The sequence below is a fragment of the Solanum lycopersicum genome, chromosome 7 (genome assembly GCF_036512215.1).
Source record: "Solanum lycopersicum chromosome 7, SLM_r2.1".
Classification (NCBI taxonomy): Eukaryota; Viridiplantae; Streptophyta; class Magnoliopsida; order Solanales; family Solanaceae; genus Solanum; species Solanum lycopersicum.
In genome coordinates, this window is record NC_090806.1 from 57,276,467 (window position 1) to 57,298,555 (window position 22,089).

Here is a 22,089-nt window from a genome sequence, read left to right on the forward strand (position 1 = left end):
ATAAATATACTAGCTAGTGCGATTGAAAGATATAGTGATTGCAAACTGGATCATTCAAAAAAATAAAGTGACATTCACAAGTGGGTGTGTATTTACCATGGAGGAGCAGTCTTTTGAAAATCGTCCAAATGGATATGTATTTTTGCTCTATAATAGAATTTGAATTTATCGCTCTAGATAAGAACGGTAAGAAGATAGATCGCTTCAGAATTTCTTAGAAAACAATTCATTCTGACTCAAAATAGTGAGCCCTATATACACATATTGTGATATTCAGCAGCAATAGGTAAGAAGAAGGCGTCATATACAACAAAAGAATCTCGCCACATACGACGATGACATGTTATCGCAAGACAACCACTCTCTAGTGTTTCAATTAACTATGTGTATGTCTAAGGATAATGTGTCTGATCCAATAACAGAAGGCCTAGATAGAAAGACAGTTGAAAGATCATCTAAGAGGATGAATTTAAGGCTTAAGACGAATCATCATGGCGGTAACTCTACCTAGAAAACAAGAAATCCCAAGAGTTAGGTTCAAAGAGAAAACAAAGTTATATCTGAACTCTGGAGGTTCGAAATCGTCAAACAACTTAATCCATCCTCATGTGTTAGGAACAAATATAAAATATTAAGATTTATTAACTTGTTGATAAAGCTTAAAATTTTCTTATGATTTGCTAAGTTTGACAGATTTGATGAAATAGCTTATCTACGCGATAACACAGTTAGAAATCACATATATAAGTATGAAGTGTAAATCGGTTCAAAGAAAACTATTGGCAAAAAATCCTTCCTCTATACTCTCACAAAATTAGAAAGTGTTCATCGATGAAACGAACACAACTGTAAGAATCATAAACAGTAAAGCGCTGATTATGTAAATATAGTTGTCTAGGTATACAATAAAGTTCAACAGTTCAAAGATATCAAATTTGTTGATTGAGAGAGTACATTCGACATATGTTTAGAAAGTTCAAAGAGGAGACCTACTTATCTAGATATAATTGATCTTTGCTTGTAAAGTACACAGTTCATCGTTTCTTTGTCTTAGAGTCATTTCCCATTTATACGGGCCGCGATTGTTGGATTTTAAAATGTGTAAATGAAATATGAAGAGTAGTGAGTTTCATGAAAAATTGTGACTTTTATGAAAGTTTGTCACCTTTTTGAAGGGTTGAACTTTTTCAAAATGGTGTGACCTTTCTGATAATGAACAATAAACATCTATTCACACTACCTTTTGTCTATATATAAAGAGATTTCCTTTCAATCTAGAACAACGAAATTTCTAAACTATTTCTTCTTCTTTTGTACAATTAAATATTTTTATACTTTGATCGCATTGATGGACTCGATAACACCATTATTTTTTGTCGTCATTAATTTTTACTTATATTATTAATTATTATTTTAAGTAAATGCTTTAAGCTTTATTGAGAGTGGTTTCAACATCTTCAGCTTAATAACAAAACTAACACTTCAATGACAAAACTAACACTTCAATGATGATGAACGTAAGATCTCGTTAGTGGTTTCATCATCGTCATTACCTATGAATTCGTTGGCAAAATGATGATATGAATAGGATAACCATTTTTTTTTTTACATATTCTTTAAAATTGATAAACTCCAAATGCTTATAAAATAATAAAACAAAAAACAAACTGGATTTTCATATAACTATTAATAGCTTAATATCATTGTTCTACGTAAATGTAATACTTTGCCGTCACATTATTTTTTTTTATCAATTTAAAAAAAAATGTCATATTTTTTTATATGGTAAATATTTAAAGGTATAATTTCTTTTTTATCTTATTAATTCTATTTAATTTTAAAATAATATTCAAATTCATTTATGAGAAGTAAGAAAAATAAATTTACTTTATAAAAATAATTTAAAAAATATTTTAAAGTCTTCATTTATTACTTAAACTCCATATCTAACGAAATATTGTCATATAAAAGGAAATGAAAAAATAATAAATGAATGAGTGCAAAAGAAAACGGATATAAAAGAGGAGAAAAAGTTAACGTAGATAACAAGGGCAAAACGGCGTAAATAAGCAGAGAATAAGGGGTAGTGTTGTGTGGGTTCAAAACAACAGGTAAATTCCGACACCGCTTTCTTTAGTGAAATCAACACGTGTTCGACATGCGCATACCCTTCTATTTTATTTATTAAAAAAATAATTTAAGAAAGAACCAAATGCACTAATAAATAAAAGAGTAAAATAGTACCAAAAATAAATAATAATAATAAAAAAAAACTTATAACATCTCTAAATTAGATGAAAATTGTTACTTTAATTTCTAAATTATTGACAGTATTATAAATAATTATTTACTAATTGAACTTAAACATATACTAATTCTATTATATGCGAAATATATTTTTAAATTCTCGTTAAGTTTAAATATATTTTCAACACCTCTTTTATTATTTTTATTAAAATTTACATGTCATATAAAATTTTGACACCATTTATTATATCGTGTGATAAATTAAAAATATAATTAAATTTAATTAATAAAATAAATAAATATTTTTAAAATTATAAATAATTTAAGATATTTTTCGAAAATATAAAATAAAAAATAGCAAGTGGAGAATGATGAAACAACAAAGAGCACGTCTTTTTTAAAATAAAGTAATTTAAAGGTCTCCATATATTCCTCGTGCTCAACCAACCCCACCCCCACTTCTCTAACCCCACGTCCTCTTCCGTGTTTCATACAAACAGTCCATATATATATACACATACATGTGCTTTAGACCATAATCCTTCAACTTTACTTTTCATTTTTCATTCAAAAAATACTACTATTACAAATGGCTTCATCGGAGATTGTGGATTCCGGGAGATTTGCCGGTCAGAAATCGCATTTCTCTCATACATGTAACTTGTTGAGTCAATACTTGAAAGAGAAGAAAGGTTCTTTGGGAGATCTCAGCCTTGATATGCATCGCAATTTCGATTCAGCTGGTATGATAATTTTGCTAGTATTTTTTTTTTTTGGAGTTGTATAACATGTATATGAGTTGTGTTTCAACAGGTTCTACTACTATGGATTTGTTGCCGATGATTGAGAAATCTGGTGAGTTGGTTCAGAAATCGATGAATCTGTTCCCTCAAGGTGGAATGAAGGCTGAGTCGGAACCGGAAAAGGCACAGATGACGATATTCTATGGAGGTCAAGTTATTGTGTTTAATGATTTTCCGGCTGATAAAGCTAAGGAAATCATGCTTATGGCTAGTACTAGCAAGGGAAACAATCCTGCTAAACCATTGGAATCTGCTGCCGATTTGGTGGTTCCGAGTTTCGGAAAAACTTCCATCCAGGAAAATCAAATGCCTAACCAGCCAATTGTTTCTGGTAATAGTTTTCCCCTTTTGAGTCTCTGTCCTTGCTTGTTTCTGTTTCGACTTCTATTTATGAGATTTTCGTCTTTGCAGATTTACCTATTGCGAGAAGAGCTTCATTAACAAGGTTTTTGGAGAAGAGAAAAGATAGGCTAACTGCAAAAGTACCTTACCATAGAGAGGAAGCAGCAGCTCCTAAAAAGGAAGAACACAAGGCGCCATGGCTGGGATTGGGTGGTCAATTTGCAGTGAAAACTGAGCAATACTAGTTTACCGTTTTTGGCTTTAATTGCTTGGTAGAAAGAAGCCTAGATAATCAATTACTACAAGTTTAATCCTGGCTTCAACTCTCATTGAACCCCCCATACTTAGATCTGACTATTATTATTATTACTACTTTACTGTAATTAAAACCAAATATGGTTGTTCTCTCAAGTTTTTCATGTGTAATGAAATGTTATCTTCGCTTTGCTTTCATCCGAATATTAAGAGACCAAAGACTAAATAGGCAATAGATTTAGATGATGTTGGCGTATGAATGAATATGTTGTTCACCAAATTTTCATCTTTTTTTGCCTCATCTTCTCCGCTACATAAGTTTTTATTAATTTTTTAAAAAAATTCAAATAGAGGAGAGTATCAAACTATTGTTGAATTATTCGTCCTAATTAAAATTTCATTTTACTTATTAAGGATAACAAGTAGTAGTAGATGATAATTTTGCTTTTTCTTAAAAAAATGATAACCCACCAACATGAAACTCTTGTTTTAACTGGAACCCACTATCAGTGACATGTTTTAGCAAGCGAAATTAAAGTAAAGCGACAATGAACCAGTCCCTCCCTTATTTATGGTATCAAAGGGTCGTAATAAATAGTTCAAACTATTATGTGTGATATTATTTAATATTATGTTTGATAGGAATTTTGGGTCTGTGTATTATTAATTTAGGACACCCTATGATATTAGAGGGCGCACACTAATATCCTTCCATTTGATGGCATTAGCTCAAATACCATGAGATTATTCTAGATAAACAGCAAAATACTCCTCAAAAAATCTTTTTAATAAAAAAAAATTTATTTTGATTTTGCATTTTATATTTTATATTTTATATTTATATTAATAAATTTATTTAAATAAATTAGCTTACAAATTTTATTATTTTCAAAATATGAGTTATTTAATTTATTTATTATTAATATAAAATATTATAATCTGATTAATATGCTAATGTTGGTGTATGAATTTCTGAATAATTCACAAGTAAAATATTATCTCTTAACGAAAGTCCATTAAACATTACACAAGTACTCTAAAACAAGAGTGTGTATATATATATATAGACACACATCTCGAGTATAAAAATAGTTTAATTTATTTTGCTAGATTTATTTTATATTATGATAAAGAGTCTTTTTAAAATTTATTGATACAAAACAAATCTCAATAAATTTTCTTTACAAATCATTATAGTTGTGACCTTTTGAGATATTAACTCCAATTTATTAAGATAAAAATTATTTATTCTTAAATAATTTAAGTGACAAATAGTGAACATGACAATAAAAATTTTATTCTCCTAGCTAGTTAAAAATGTTATAAAAAATAATACTCTTCGCTAATTATCTACTTTGACTCAATTACATGAAATAGAAAATTTCATAATAACTCTACAGTATAATTGGATTGAATTATTTTTGTAGACATTTAAACCACACACAAAATTAGGTAAAAAACAATAAACTAAACACTTGATAAAAATAATCCTTGTATTACTAATCTCCGCATTACCAATTCCTACATTACTAATCTCTACATTTTTTATCTTTATACCAAACGACCGCTTAGAAAAAGTATCCGCTCCTAAACTCAAATTATTTTTTGACTTCTTAAAAATATTTTTTATTTGATTAAATGATAAATTGAGAAATATATTAGGGGTACATTTAAATTTGACTAATTAAATAAATAAATAAATACTTATAATTATTACTAATTTGAAAATTGACGTTAAATTCAAAATATTTTGTATACTTGCAGTGTTAGGGTGTACGGATAAAGAATGGTGTGTGATAGAGAGAGAATAATAGGGCACGCGGTTTTGAAAATGGCAACGCGGAAAAAACACACATGTGAAAATACAAAAGGTATAAACAAAGCACTACTAGACTTGTAGTTTACTACAACTCCATTTGATTCTTATCAACTTTTAACCAAAAAAAGGTATTGCTTATAAAAATTCAAATAATTACTATATACATAAATAAGGAGAGAGAAAAAAATTTATAAATAGTCTATATATTTATCAAATTTAATTTTTTAGTTACTTAAAAATCTATTATGCTTGATCGCTTTAATATGTCTATTAATTTTAATTTTTTCAAGTATTTTAAAAACTTATCAGATTTAATTCTTTAATGTATATTTACAAGATTTAGTGTTTTAAATCTTTAATTTATTTCATTTTTATTGTAGTGGAGACAAGAGTGGACCTAGGTGAAGCCTCGGGGGACTTGTCTGAATCATCTCATCAAAAAATTACGATATATATATAAAATTAAATTATGATTTTTATATTTATACCCGTTAAATGAACCCCCTCAAAACAAAGGACAAACTTGGATTATTGGATAAGTGGTTCTCTCAATGCTTCTGAAAATGAAACTTTTGAGCTTAGGCATTATCTTTTCCTTTTATTCGATTTCGTCTTTTTAACTAGTTTTTTTTGAAAAAAAAAATTATTAGACACATTCTTTTTATTTTTATATTCTGTTCTTTTAAATTTATTATCCTTTTTATTTTTATATTTTATTCTTTTTATATTTATTATTTATTTTGTTTTAATGTAACTCTTTTTTCATATACATTTGAATAACTTTTTTAAAAAATGATGAATTATATTTAACTTGAGATTGAGATAGAAACATAATTTATTTTTAAAAAAAAATATAAATAGACTTAATTGAACGAAGAACCTTAAAGTCAACATCCTTTAAAAATATTAATTTAGTAGAATTCATAAAATTTCTTTTATATTTTTAATTCTACTTTGATTTATTCGTTATTTATTGATTTTTTTTTAATAAATTGTGACTAACCTACTAAATTGGACTATATGGAGTTGACAAATTGACGGTACTATTTATTTATTTTTTGAATATGTATTATAATATTAATAACTCCATTTTTACACACTTTTAGAAAATCTTGACAATTTTTATAGTAATATTTGATTGAATAAATACTAATTTAAAATTTTTAAAAAGTGATATATAAAGTAAAATATTAAAAAAACGAAAATATAAAAAGCACAAAAAATTTTAAGAATGCTCGATGGAGCATGATTAAAGTAAAAAAGGAAGGTTTAATACAGTGTGATAAAGTGAGTTAAGTTTAGCATGATAAGATAAATATAATTCTTCCTTGTCTCGCTTCCTTTTTCATCATTTAATGTTCACGTGTTTTAGGAATTAACTTATGTAATACAATCGATCCACTAAAACTTATCAATGCATCTTTATTCTCGATCTTTGAATAGTTTAGTCTTTAATTATATTTTTCTCGTTGTATTGTTTTATCCCAACTTCTAAGAATTGGAGCACTTTCTCTTCAAGTCACATTTTCTTTTTGTGTTGGAACTCTTTTTTCCAACTTTTGAGAGTTCGGACACTTTCGATCGTTGATGATATTTATTTTTTTGTATGCGTTGAAGCATTGGGGCACTTTCTCTTCTCGTTGATGTCCTTTCCATCAATTTATTTTTTTTAAAAATAAATTTACTCCAACTTTTAAATAGAAATGTTCTTCCTTTGTGTCATGTTAGTATTCAAAAACTTATCAGCTTTTGTAATTGATTTATATTATTTTTATACAAATAACTTATGTCTTCGTGAAATTGAATTCTTAATTCATTTTTTCAATTGTTTCTCTCCCCCACCGTTTCTTTTCAAATTATTCTTATATTAAAAAAATATCTTAAACTCATCCACTCAAAATAAAATTCATCCGAAGAAAAAGAAAAGGATACAATTTCAAAATATAAAGAATAGAATAAAATATTTTATTTCATAAGTTTGATGCTTTGTCAAATTACGTTACGTCGTAACAAATAGAATATATTTATTTGAAGAAATATCACGTGAATAAAAAAAAGTTAGACGCAATGAATACATACATATCACTTCCGTGGAATGAGATGGTTTAACACGAATAAAGAAATATCAAATAGTCAAAAACATAGAGATAACTAAACCTATAAATAAGTAAATGTCCAACTATGTTCCTACCAACATTAGAAAACTTTTAGGTATGCGGCCTATATCTTTTTATAATTGATGTCAACAAATTTATGTATAGATGGGGTCAAAATTCATCATAAATAGATTTTAAAAAAAGACATAGTAGGAAAAAGTAGTTCATTTGGCAAATTATCAATTAATATGGTGTAATGATTGAGATTACTCATTTTTAAATTAAAGATTTTAAATTTGAATCATAACTGATATAAAAAAATTTAATACTTAAATTTCAATATAAAATGAGATTGTTCATTTTCAAATTATAAATTTTAAATTTAGATCATAACTGATATGAAAAAATTCGACACTAATTAAATTTATATCGAACACGCAAACGACAAGAATATTCATTTTCACACATGGTATACAAGGAGAGAGGAGATGAGGGGCTATTCAGACAAAACACTAGTGCCTTGAATATTGCTACTCCCAAACTTGGGTCGGCGTGAACATGCATCTTTATACATAAAAAATTATTTACTCAATTTTAAAATAAAGTAACATTTTTGACTTTTTTTTAAAAAAAAATATTTCAAACTATGATAATATTAACTTTTGTCTTTCAATTTTACGTAAGCAAAAAATTATTAAAGAACTATTTTTCGTTTTAATTTATTTATTTTACTTTTAAAATAATATTTCTATTATTTTATGATAATTCTTTAATTCTAATCCTCTACATGATATATCTAAAATTAAAGAATGGAAATTTTTTATGTACTTCACTTTTTTTTATTTAAAATCATAAGATTTAATTTTTTTTATTTTTGAATTTTTTGTGTTAAGTCGAAAACAGATAAATAAATTGAAATTGAGACAATGCTTCTTTTTTAAAAAAAATAAAAATAAGATAATAGAAATATTTTCTTACTTTATGCTAATAATTACTCATTTTCTTGAGAAGAGGTGTGCCTAGTGCCTAAACATAAAAACAACCCCAATTATCATGAAACGTAGGGTGTAATAATAATATTAGCCTTAATATAGATCTATAAATTAAATAAAGTTGAAACATAAAGACTTTATTATTCTCACGTTGTTCACACTTCACCAAAAAGTCTTCTACCACTAAACAAAAAGACTTGGTAATTACAAGAAAGAAAAAGACGTGTTATAATTAATGTATTTATTGTTGGGTGGGTTTTGGCCATTTTATAATACTTTATATTAGTTTATTAGGATCACATGGTACGTTACAAAAGGAAGTGGTTGAGCAAATATAAAATAAAGAAGATAATATAGCATAAGTATTTTTTTTTTCTTCTTCCTTTTGTTTTTTGTGACTTTTCATTGTTTGTTGACCCATTCTTTTTCTCTTTATCTTTTTTTTTTTTTGTTTTCTTGGATCTTTTCCATGCCTCACCCCATGTGAAATGTTAACACATAGTTTTGTATGTATTGTATTGACATGTCCAGACTTTGAAGTGGGGTTTGCCTTTTAATTGAAAGCATCTCTACCTCTATATGTGTTCTTTGTACGTGGGCATTTGTTTATATATTGGATGCATCATGCATGTATACGTATGGGTTTTAGTCGTAAAGTTATCTGCATATTTGACTTAAGCACCTTGATCTATTCTTGTGTCGTTTGAATCCCTCCCCCATTTCCACCATCTCTTTACACATAAGATTGGTCTACACTCCACTCCAGAAGGTTAAAGTTTATGGTTTGTATCTATAGTTTTCAACTTAGGGTTAAAACAGGTACACACTTGAATTTATATAAAATTTGAACAATTAGACACACATATCCTATACATTGCTTGACAATGTATCGTCTTACATAGCATAATATTGAACTGTTCGAGTATATCTCACCCAAAATGTCAGGTAGGATACGTATGTTTATTTGTTCAACTAATTTATTTAAATTTAAGTGTCTACTTACATATACCTAAAGTTTGAGGGCATAGATTTTTTTTGAAAAAAGTTAAAAAAGACATATTTATGTATTATGTCAATATCTTATTTAAATGAATTTGCATTGTCATTAGTGATACTATTTAAATGATAATATATATGCGTGTGTGACGATTTATGAATGTTTAGATGATTTATGTTTTCACAATCTGTGAGATCGTACTAAGACAACCTAATTTATGTTCTTTACAATTAAATAGAGGAAAATAACTTTTATTTTTCAAAATTTTTATATGTAAAATTAAAGATCTTTTATAAAACTAACACAAAACCAAAAAAAATTGGAAGTAACGAAAAAACCTATTTAGCATTCTGATCAAGTCTTATTACCTAGTTCAAATTTATTACGTTCAGTTTTAGTTGTAAAGACTCTGATTACTTTTGAAGTTTGATATATTAATAGAACACCATGGAATGAAAAAAAAAAAAAGTTTCCTTACAAATCATTATTTTTTTAATTTTATTTTTATAATATGAACATGACCACGCTTTAACCCCCACCCCAAGATATAAATAATCTCTTATGGTCGATCACGAAGAAAATAATCTTTTTTAAATGTCTAAGGTAAAAATAAAATTTTCTTTAAAACAAAAAGACATAAAACTAGTTTTGCAAAAAGAATAAAACCAAATCTTCCCCAAGTTCATTGTTTAATTTATTTTTATTTTTAATTACTGTGACTATGGTATAGTATCCGAATTGAATTTTGGACCTGAAATCTTAAAATTCAATAATCATTAGGTCACACAACATAACACATAAAATATGCCATTTTTCTTTCATGACCAACAAATCCACACGAGAAATCCATATGGACCAACCCTAAAAACCCACCACAAATTTTGAGACGATGAAACCTGCCCTTCTCCACTTAAATATCAAGCTTAGTTTGTATGACACGAGATTCAAACCACGTCACAAGTCCCTCTACTTGAACAAAACCCTAATGGTCCTCTTCCTTTTCAGCATCAAAGTAATCAACGAAGGTTGTGCTTTGAACTCAAAAGACTCATTTCACAAATGCTAGCAAATAAAGAACAAAGAGAAAAATGCATATATGCAGAATGATTCACTGTGCGATAAGTCCTTTAAAAACATTTCAGTTCATGAAACATTCTAACATCTCCTGAAGCTGCTCATCCAAGTGAACTGCCATCGGACTAGCTGCCACACAAAATACAAGCTACATATTCATACATATGCTTCGGACACGAAAAACTAACGAGAAAAAGCATCCTATAAAACAAAGCCGGGAGAGCAGAAGCAGCAGGTGTTGTTATGCACTAGTAGTACATTGGTGGTTGAGTTGTAGCAGCAATACTACCATAACCACCATCGTAAATTGCTTGACTAGCAACGCCAATTCGCTGACCCTGGGAATGCATTAGAGCCTGAGAATGCATGAGAGCCTGTGAACCGCCCATCCTAGCCAAAGCAAGCTGCCGCTCATAGGCTGCAATATCAGTCACTGAAATACCAGGAATGTGTCCCACAGCTGGAGGAGGAAGAGGGGTAGAACTTGCTCCTGGCAGAGTAGGCTTGCTTCCCCATGAGCACTGTAATGAAAACACAAAATTATCGACACAGCAGAAGACTACATTTAAATCTCAGAAAACAACTGTTAACTAATGAAAACATTTAGAGACAACTCCTCTGCTTCAATTTACTAGCATGCTCAAGAACAAGAGCCAATTGTGTGACCGTAAGCTCCATCCCCTCACATCGTCTTTTGCATTTTATCAAGTTATTACATAATGACCAAGTCAAATCCTTCTCCTAAAGTTTCCACTTCCGTCTTTTGCATCGTCATACACTATTCCTTTTTCTGCTGACAAAAGAGTTCTCACATAGAAAAACTATCTTCCAGCTCAGGTGGTGCTAATATCGTCTACCAAGTATTATTAGAATACAAGTAACCTCGGACAAAGCCCATACGACCCTAGGAATTTGATATTCCACATCCAGCAACTCCAAATGCCAAACATTAGGTTGTTTTACATTTCAAATCAAAACATCATCTACAGAATCATCAAACTAACTTTCTACAACGAATAAAATATGAATATTCTTCTATGGAATAGGACCACACAAGGTGCTCTAGAAATACATAACCCCCCTCCCTTCGGTGCTTCTAAACTGTTGAACTAACATTTTCATTAACTGCCAAAGAAATAACAAAGAACTTCAAGTACCCAGTCTACATAATTTGCCTCCAATCAGGCCTGAAGACATCAGAAATGGATAAGTCACAAGTCTGAGGAAAGCAAACTCTAAAATATTTCTTTATAGTTCAATAACTTTGTTTAGATTATTAAAACCAGGTAGTGTTACAGGAGTCGAGGTAAACACAGTCAAAACAGTTGAATTCTCATTTTTCACACATTACCTTAATAGGTTTACCAAAGAAGAATTGGGCATTTCCCAACTGAATAGCTTGAGCAGCTTCAGCATTGGTACTGTATCTCACAAACCCAAAACCTTTGTCCCGTTGAATACGGACATCTTCAATAACGCCAGCTCCAAGAGCATGAAAATGACGATGGAGGTCAACTAAAGTGACCTGAAACACACATGGACATGAGAACCTCACACATAACTAAAATATCTGAAGACAATAACATTAACTGCAAATAAACTACTTCCTACTTCCACTGTATATTAGTCCTCTACGGCCGGTAAATCTCTTGCGTCCTAACTGCTACTTGATACTCATGCAGATGCCTACGGTCAAGGACTGGGGCTATAGTTCCATTGCTTGAATATAGATTTAAATTGAAGCTTAAAAAGCTTGTGAAGTATATCTCCACCAGTGGAACTTCTGATACAGCAGTTACATTTACCACTTACGTATTTCATGTTATTCACGAATGATAATGTCTGCCTGGAAGAGAGCATGTGCAAATATGATAGCAGGGAACATAGGAGATTGTCACAAGGTATTTGATCAAAACTTGGGGGGCTGACCTAACGGAGGGTGGAGACATATCCCCACAACAATTAGTTACAAATTCAATAACAGAGTTCTGAGGTGTTACTGATACTCACTTCAGGAGAAAGGTTGCCAACATAAACAGTTGTATACTGGGGACTATTTTCTGGAGCATCTTCATTGGCCTTGTCATGACCATCATCTAGACAAAAACATAAATAGCATTAAGATTCTTCATTATGACAGTTAATTAAATAAAAGTAAGGCAACTAAAAAGTTCTAGTAAGCACTCCACATCAGTTGCAGAGTCTACATCACTTTGGCAAAAGAATGTACACATATAACACGATAAACCACTGAATATGGATGTGCTTGGATCAATACGCAAGAATAGAACATGACTGGTAAAGGTACTTGATATACTACAACTGATAGTATAGTGTTGTTTCAACAAGCAGAAAATAGAAGCAACTATAAAATTTAAGAAAAACCAACCTGATGTTCCACTTGTCAACTCAACAACACTTTTCGCATCTGAATTCTGCTTTTCATCAATTCCTCCAGCGCCTTTTGTTGCCCAGTTGCAGCGGATTTGTCTGCTTCCTAACCACTTCCCTTTTGTTTTGAACCAAAAAGATCTCTATTTAGATGAGATAGAAAACCAGCCTTATCTTCGATCAAGCCTACTAATCTAGGAGATAAAACAATCAGGAAATGATGCAGCAATGTGGCATGAAACCAAGTTCTCATCCATTTGAAAATGATTTCTAGGAGAAAAAGAAAATGCCAAATCTTGTATTGCGAAAACATTGAGAATTATATAAATTGGCTGGTACACACCATTCTTTACATATATACTCTGCAAAAATAGTAAAAAACAGATTGAACTATAGCATGGAAGAGAACCTAATGAGACTAGATTGAGATGAAGACTGGAGGAGATGCAATGATCAGCAGTCTACTTAGCTCTGCGAGTGAAAGACCAGCATAGAGAGTGACAGAATGTCTTTCAATGAAGCTACCCACACGAGAAAACAAGTCAATAATCTTAGTTTGTCCTATGATATAGAATCCCAAATAGAACAAGAACACAAGCAGTAAGCAACCAATATTTTCCCCAATAGAAGACTGGTGGGTGAAGTGCTCTATTAAGAATCAAATTCTCAATATTCAATTTAAAGACAATATATAAAACCATGTTGAATGAGTGTATCAAAAAAAAATAGACAGCTTGTTCATACCAGTCAACTCATTTATTGCACTTTGCGCCTCCTGCACAAAACATTCCAAAAGAAAAGATAAAAAGGTTGACACGGTTCATAGAAAAGCACAAGGTATGCACTGCTAATTTTCTTCTTTTCCTATTGTGGGTGGAATGCACACGAGAAGAAGCTTAATATCAAAGGGTTGATGAAAGCCATCTTAGTACCTGCTGATTACGGAAGGAAACAAATCCAAATCCCCTTGAACGGCCTGATTTTTGATCCCACATAACCTTTGCATCTCTGCAAGGAAAAACTTGAAAGTCATATCTGAGAGTACAATATATCTTTGAAAAATGAATGTCAGGGTTTGCAGGACTATAAATGATAGAGCTTACGAGCAGCTAGGGTAGACTGAAAAGCATGCATACAATGTGGCATCTGTAACCTCTGGACTGAGATCACCCACAAAAATGTTAAAGTGGCCTGTAATCCAGAGAAGACGGTATTGAGTTCTCAATGAAGTGCAAAACTAACAAGAAGATAGAAAATTCAGATATCTTATATACATACTTGAGGTATCCTCTCTCTGAGCACTAGTATATGCCCAGTTAACTTTTATAGGCTGTCCAAACCTGCATTTTACCAGTAAGGCTTACCACAGAGTAAATGCTGAACCCTTAAGCCAGAATATTGCAAGAAAATCCACTTACAAATTTCTTCCATTAAGAGTCACAATAGCAAGGGCTGCTGATCGGCGATCAAAGTAGTCGACAAAACCATACGACGACTGCATTGCAAGGAATCACCATATATTAGTCTCCTATCAAGAAGTTTCAAACAAGTTATGTGACTTGAGATGAACGGCAAACTCACACATAAACATCAATCTAGAAAGTATCCAGGATTTCAGGACTATAACTGTGAAGACACAAAATATTCTGTGGAACTAACATCAATATTGCACTATACAAGACTTTTGGTAGACACCAAACCCTCTTTCCTGACCCTTTCTCAGGTTCTAGAAGTGTAGCCCAACTTGTAAAAATCATGGAGTGACAGAAGGTGAAGATTATCATTGTGCATGATTAGTTTTAATGTGAAATACTTTTGCTTTAAAAGCTTAAATTATAATCATGAATAGATCCTCATCACATTAAATTGCTGCAATGTCGCAGCCACAATAAACTCCAAAGTCTGCAAGGTATTAACAAGTTAAAAGTTAAGAACTTACGTGGGAATTACCATTACAACCTTGTTATACTTCAATCAACAAAAGCTCAATGGTGATTCATCGTTTTTGAAGATTCACAGTTTTGACTGGCACCAATGCTATAAATACTTAAAGCAAACAGACAATGCCTACACTCTAAATTTATGAAGGCTGATTCATGAGTTGAAGAACTAACAAGGCCAGTGTTTCTAAGGCTAAAGACAAAGCCATGGTGCTCCAAGGTGAGAGCGATGCCTCGAGAAATAAAGCAAATGTCTTTCAAGGAGGTTACCACAATTCATTTCAAACAAGTATATGCATAAAGTTGAAAAGAAAACAGGAGAAAACAACAAAAGTTGGGCAATGACTGAACAGTGAAGAAATTGGAAATAGAAATTTGCGACTTATTTTGAGATAAAGGTAACTTCAAATTGCAACTTATTTTTGTTTCCTTTCAATAGTTAATGGATTGTCGGAGTGAGAAATATTTCCTATTTGAAAATCACAAAGAGAAACCACTTCAACCACAACTATCCATAACCCTAAATGAGTTAAAACTAAACATGCTAGCTTGCCACTTCTCTCTCTCTATCTCCCTCCAAAAGTCCAAACAAGCACCAGTGAGGTGAACACATTGGTGAAATTCAGCCAAAATCGCATCTCAACTACTAAGGCATACATCTCATAAATTAATAGCACCCTCCATTGGGCAAGAGGCAATATGCCCTCACCCTCGAGATATGCATATGGCCTAACAAACATATCCGAAAGCACAGAGCCAGAATCATTAGCATAACCAGCTTCACCTGAAAAGCTTCTCCCATAAACAAAACTCAAGAGAAATTCATGATTTTAATTTACTTTCTTCATTAAAGTGTTAACATGCTACACTAGTTAGAACTACGACATAAATCAATCATCCTCAGATAGGCATGTTTCAATTAACTCCAAGACTTGTCTGGTAAGAAAATGTTAAACATAAACCATAATAATGAGATCAGACCTTCTCTTTTTTAATGAGCTTGCATCCCTCAAGGGGGCCAGTACTTGAGAAGACCTCTTGAAGAAGTGGTTCCGTTACTTGGGGGTGGATGTTTCCAACGTACCTAGTTCGGATAACATTGAAAACCAGAAGGGTTATCAAAGATTAATTCAGAACATCATGCCCTCTTTAAATATATAGACAAGCATGTTTGATCAAGCGCAGTTTCATGCAGCTAAACATGCAGCGATCAAGTAATAAGAAACCATATAAAAGTATGCATTACATGAGCTTTTGTACCAAGATATGATAGATAAAAGGAGGGAGTATCACTTTCAAGCAAAAGGCAACAATTAAAAGGAAAAAGGAAAGATAAAACAAAACTGGTTTTCAAATCAAAAGAATGGCCATGAGGCACTCACACACTGCGGCAAGTACTTGAATCAAATCCAGGAGGCAAATTTCCACTCAAGATAGGCTCTATCTGTAAACAAATACTATAAAAGGTCAATAAAAAAACAAAAGAAAAAGGATCCCTAAGTTTTCCTCAATCCCATGTAATAAAGTTGAATAGAGACTAGCTCAAGTCAATATAGGAGTATATTATGGCATTGTGAAAATTCACGAATACATTCTTTTTTATGACAATGGAACCCGCAGCCACTACCCAATTCGCAAAAGCTTTTGATTAGAAGGTACAAATGGGAATGAATGGAGGATTGAGGTGGCCATGACCCAATTCCACAGCCCATTTATCTCTCCCTTACCCAAATAACTTGGATTCAAAAAAAAATAAAAAAATATCACCATGCCTAAGCAGAGAAGACACCAAGATTTGTTCATTCCTTATTCTCAATACTTTCTATCTATATAGGAGTTCTAAGCAGACAAACTAAATAAAGGCTAAAACCGTTCAAAAATCAAACACCATTATTATAAACTTTTAATTCTTAATACTAGCTGAACTCAAGTCCAATAATTTCAACTAGTTGCCTCTCAAAAAGGCACCATCTTTCCAATCACAACTCTACAAACTCAACCACAGTGACTTCACCATGTTCTAATCATTAACGCATATACAATTTTTTTATTTTTGACATAAAGGTTAAATTTTTCAAAAGGGGATCCAAATTAGAAACAAAAAATAACAAAGACCCAAAATTTCAATTTTCAAGAAAACCACAATCAAGAGATGAAAAAGTACAAAAAGATTCCAGCTTTATCAAAACTTGAACATGGGTAAAATCCAAAAAGGCATAATAACAAGTCAAAACCAAATAAAGAAAAAAAGGAACCTGTGGGGGTGCAAGAAGAGCAGGATGATAAAGGGATTGCTGCATCAATGCTTGCTGCTGCTTCAGCCTCTGTTGCATCATCTTCTATGAAATTAATCTAATGTAAATATACAGGAGATACAAAGGGATGATTTTCAAGAAAGGAAAAATGAAGGAAGAAAAAAAAAGAAAAAAGAAAAAAAAGAAAAGAAAAGAAAAAGAAACCCTTAGAGTGGTGCCACAAGTTGAAGACTGAAAGAGAAAGATGATGTTTTGCTACACTGCTATAGATCTTTATTTATTTATTTTTAGCAAAAATTGCTACACCCTTTTCTTTTTTTCTTTTCCTGCACCTGTTTTTGTTTTTTCTTTGTACTAAATTTTTTTAGAAAAAATTATCTATATACACACCTTTTTTTTCATAATTTCTATTAATTTCTACTATATTAAAATATTTTAAAATTCCATATTTTTCCTCAATTTTTAAGTCAACAGATACATTACTCCTAACACAACAATCCATGTTTCCTTTTTATTTTTGTTTCTTAAATCTCTCGTTTATTTGACTCCCATAATCTGATCCTTGATCCCAAGTTGAATTTCAAAAGGTTTCTCTCTCTAATTACAATTGATTTCAAATCAACTTTTCATCTTTTCCATTCTACTATTCTTCATTTTTTTTAAGCTTCATCTTCTTCATCTTACATTGGTCGAATTAAATTCATGTGAGATTAAAAATTTTAGTGCTTATGAAAACGACGTCGTTTCTAATTATTTTCTCTGCCACTGATAATTACAATTCCTAATATTAATCTTATTTTTTTGTCAAGGTGAATTTTTCTGATTTATTTTTTGTGTGGGTGTACTTGAATATTCTTCCAATGGTACAGGAGTGTCAGAAAAAACTGATGGTCAACCCCAGATAAACAATATTAGTTCATCAAGTTGTAATGAGTATTAGATATAAATTTTTTTATAGATGTTTGATATTTCTTTTGTTAGTTGTTTCAAAAATCTGATATAATAATGACAAGGTATTGTTCTCACATAGTCATGTATCATAAGTTTAAGTACTATCTAGATACATTAAATTCTAATTTTATTCTCGTTTTGAACAGGTGTTATGAATGTATGAAGTTATAAAGTTCCCATTGTAGAATAGGTTATAATTTGTAGAATCTTATATTATATACTATGATTAAGCCTGATACATAATAATGAGTATGTGAAGTTTAATTAGTGTCATATATAAGTTTTTGATATATTTACACTTTATCAAGTTAAAGTTAGTATCTACATTTGATACACAATTAAAATACTTTATACTTGCTATATGTATCGTTTTGTATCAGATTCAAATAAATGGGAACTAATTAACCTTGATACATAATAATGAGTATGTGAAGTTTAATTAGTGTCATATATAAGTTTTCGATACATTTACACTTTATCAAGTTAAAGTTAGTATCTACATCTGATACACAATTAAAATACTTTATACTTGCTACATGTATTATTTTGTATCAGATTAAAATAAATGTCAGTTTGTTACAATAAAACCTGAATTTAGTACATTAATTGATATTTATGTTCAATGTATGAAAGACTAAAGTTCAAATTATATTATGGGTATAAACTGCAGAATAATGTATCATAGTTTAAATAGTTGAACAGATGATACATAAATGTCATATTATGAATATATGATGTTACATTTTATAGCAGATGCAAATATCTATCAGATTGTATACAACATCATTTGATATTAAGTATCAATTACTATTTATTATTATTAAGTAACAACTAAGACCCAAGAGTCAATTCATAGCACTATCTCTAGACGATATGGTTAATGTTGAATAGAGATTATTTATCAGTTTGACACTTTTTTTAAAAATGTTGTTATTTTTGAAATACACTAGCTCTAGTTTTAGAATTTTTTGTTTTTATTGTTTTAAGATATTTGATACATAAAAATAAATAAACTTTATATGTATCTAATACGTTATAGTAACAACACCCTGACTCACATCTAGAAAATCCATTACATACACATCAAACTAGAATTGAATCAAGTTGAAATCAGTAGTGTATTACGATTTATATATGCTTATACAAATTCAAAAATAAAAAAAAATACAAATACGTGATACTTTTTATTAACAACACACATCAACTCACAACATGTACGTCAAAACTTTAATGTATCATGTTCCAGCCAGTAACGTATCATGACTTATCAGTCAATATACAAATTCATGAATGAAAAAAACAATGATTAAAGCATACAAATATGTATTGGATACTTTTTGATATCAATCTTTTAACTCGAAACTCGAAGTTATGGCAAAGAAGCATAACTAATTTTGCCCAAGATAATTATAAAATAACAACTTTCAAATACCTTCATATTTGAGATCTTTCATCACACTGGCAAGCAACCACCAACACAAAAATAAAGATATCAAGAAAGTTGTCAAAGAAATTCAGACCTGATCGTCAATCATAGTGAGATTTATGTAGAATTCGAAGAACTCAAAAGCTACGATTTTCTATTTTTTCTCCCTTCGAGAGTGTCAGTCAAAATCAAAATATTCATCGTGTATCTTGTCAAATTTTCAAAAAAATTTTGAATCCAACTTGAAAATTTCTTTGTTGAAATAGGGGCAAAGATGAAAAGAGATTTTGAATTTTGAATAGATTGGTTATTTTAGGATTTAGTTTCTGGGATTGATAATAAAGAGGAATTGAATACCATAAATTATGGAATTTTAATATGATTTTCTGATTTGTTTTCCTTTTTAAGCGCAACCATATTTATAATGTATCACAATTAATGTATCCGGACAACCAATTATGTACCCGGATGACATATAATTCAAGGGATTTTTGTAAAATAGAAAAAAGTAGGGATAGAAAGTAATTTAAATTTTACACTATGGAATTTATGTAAATTATATAATTTTTTATGTATGTTCTGAAAAAAATATTATAAGTAAATAAAATTTCTTATATGATTCTCACGTATTTTAAGTTGTCATTTTATTGTGATTTATAGTACTTTTTAGCTCTTACATTATTTTCAAACAATATATACAACTTTTTTTTGTTTCGATAAAAATAAGGGAGTCAACCAAATTTCATTATGTTTTTTAACTATGTTTTTCTAAAAACATCTTAAATTGTTACATTGCATTTTTGAGCTTCTTTTTTTATGTAATTTTCAAATATATAACAAATTATAAATTAAAACGAAGAATTAAAGTTTTCAAATCATTATATTTCTATATTAAAATGTTCAAATCTTTAAAACTCCACATATATGCTCAAATTAATAGAAGGAAGCCAAACGATTTAAAAAATAAAATTATATATATATATATATATATATATATATATATATATATAAGCACAACATATATATATTTATTTTTAATAAATGACTCCTTCCTTTTCGATATATATGAATATATTTTTATTTCATTTCAAAAAGAAAATAACTTCTGAATTTTAACTTTTTTTCTAACATATTTAAGATCACAAAATTAAAAAATATTTCAATAAACAAAATATAATATACATATAATTTTAATTTTAATTTTGATTGGTTTCTACCTAGTATTATACTTGATATATAATTATTAAGAGATAAATGTAATCATTGTTTATTTACTTTCATATAATAAATAGATATCACAATAACTCATAAAAAATGAAGAAATAACAAAAATAAGGTAATACTAATAATGATAACTAAAGATGTTTCTATAACTATTTAAGTTTTTTGTTATCATTCTTGGTAGATTTTTGCTTGCATGAAGTCATATTTTTACTTTTTATCATCATTCACTTCATATATAGAAAGATGTTTTTAGAAATATTTATTCTTGATAGATTTTTATTAGAAATGAAATTACATTTTTATTCTTGATCATCTTTAATACAAATATATAATCCTATTCATTTTTATTTGTAAAGTAATTTTTAAATCTTTTTCTTTAATTTCAATCTAATATATATTATTAATTTTATCACACTAATTTATTTTCAAGTATATTAATTAGAGGCAAAATAAAGATTGATATAATTAATTCATAGTATTTTTATATAAAAAGTATACTTTTTTTTATAAGCATAATGGATATCACAATAACTCAAAAAAGAAAAGAAAAAGAAAGTGAAGTAATAACAAAATAAGTTACTGGTAATAACTATAACTTAAGATGCTTCTAGAATTATCTAATTATTTTGTTATCAGTCTTGGTAGATTTTTGTTAGCGTGAATGTAACGACCTGTTTAGTCGTTTCGAGCAGCAGATTTTATTTCTGGAAAAACAGGCTGAGACGACGGAACCCACGACGGACCGTCATGGGCACGACGGACCGTCGAGGGTGTCTCGTTCCAAAACACTTAGAAATTTTGAAATTTGGGTGCTGAAATCGACTCTCTGAACTCTGTGACGGACCGTCACAGGCACGACGAACCGTCGTGATCCACCGTTTCAAAACACTTCAACTCTTGAGAATTTGGTACAGGGAACGATTCTCTGAACGTCGTGACGGAAGTGCAGGACGGACCGTCGTAGGCCGTCACAGACTCCTTAAGGAAATCGAGTCTCTGACGAACCTGCATGACGGACCGTCGCAGGCGCGACGGGCCGTCACAGGTTGCGTAATCCCAGTCGGAGTCGAATTTCTGGTTAAGTTTTAAAGGGGCGTTTTGGACTATTCCTGCTATAATTATATATTTCGTGGGTTTATATTAATAACTCAATTTCTTGGGGGTTAAAAGAGGTAACCTTAAGTTAATTAGTGGGTTATTATTGCCATCTTTCGTTCTTAATTATATACTAATTAGGGTAAAAGAAAGAGGGTTTGAATAAGAAAAAGAAAAGAACA

General features: G+C 30.0%; 2 protein-coding genes across 2 annotated transcripts; one reads left to right on the forward strand and one right to left on the reverse strand.

Moving 5' to 3' along the window:
- The first annotated feature begins 2,620 nt into the window (after positions 1 to 2,620).
- LOC101247936 (protein TIFY 10b-like) lies at positions 2,621 to 3,845 on the forward strand. The gene is made up of 3 exons (XM_004243648.4): positions 2,621 to 2,990; positions 3,061 to 3,381; positions 3,462 to 3,845. The coding sequence occupies exons 1-3, from the start codon at positions 2,837 to 2,839 to the stop codon at positions 3,635 to 3,637; spliced, it is 651 nt and encodes a 216-aa protein (XP_004243696.1). The 5' UTR covers positions 2,621 to 2,836; the 3' UTR covers positions 3,638 to 3,845.
- Positions 3,846 to 10,621: 6,776 nt separating this feature from the next.
- On the reverse strand, positions 10,622 to 19,321 carry LOC101247634 (oligouridylate-binding protein 1). Its single transcript, XM_004243647.5, has 12 exons — positions 17,212 to 19,321; positions 16,339 to 16,400; positions 15,938 to 16,040; positions 14,435 to 14,511; positions 14,295 to 14,356; positions 14,120 to 14,207; positions 13,949 to 14,024; positions 13,761 to 13,791; positions 13,015 to 13,134; positions 12,636 to 12,721; positions 11,977 to 12,150; positions 10,622 to 11,146 (listed from the first exon to the last, which is right to left on the reverse strand). The coding sequence occupies exons 1-12, from the start codon at positions 17,290 to 17,292 to the stop codon at positions 10,874 to 10,876; spliced, it is 1,233 nt and encodes a 410-aa protein (XP_004243695.1). The 5' UTR covers positions 17,293 to 19,321; the 3' UTR covers positions 10,622 to 10,873.
- Positions 19,322 to 22,089: the final 2,768 nt, after the last annotated feature.

What these genes read in the sequence shown, in the direction of transcription:
- LOC101247936 (XM_004243648.4), top strand. Translation starts at nt 2,837, where the DNA reads ATGGCTTCATCGGAGATTGTGGATTCCGGGAGATTTGCCGGTCAGAAA. An exon ending in TCGCAATTTCGATTCAGCTG is followed by an intron (nt 2,991 to 3,060) that starts GTATGATAATTT and finishes GTGTTTCAACAG; the next exon opens with GTTCTACTACTATGGATTTG. An exon ending in TAACCAGCCAATTGTTTCTG is followed by an intron (nt 3,382 to 3,461) that starts GTAATAGTTTTC and finishes TCGTCTTTGCAG; the next exon opens with ATTTACCTATTGCGAGAAGA.
- LOC101247634 (XM_004243647.5), bottom strand. Translation starts at nt 17,292, where the DNA reads ATGATGCAACAGAGGCTGAAGCAGCAGCAAGCATTGATGCAGCAATCC. An exon ending in TCAAGTACTTGCCGCAGTGT is followed by an intron (nt 16,041 to 16,338) that starts GTGAGTGCCTCA and finishes TATCCGAACTAG; the next exon opens with GTACGTTGGAAACATCCACC. An exon ending in TTGGCAACCTTTCTCCTGAA is followed by an intron (nt 12,151 to 12,635) that starts GTGAGTATCAGT and finishes TGTGTGTTTCAG; the next exon opens with GTCACTTTAGTTGACCTCCA.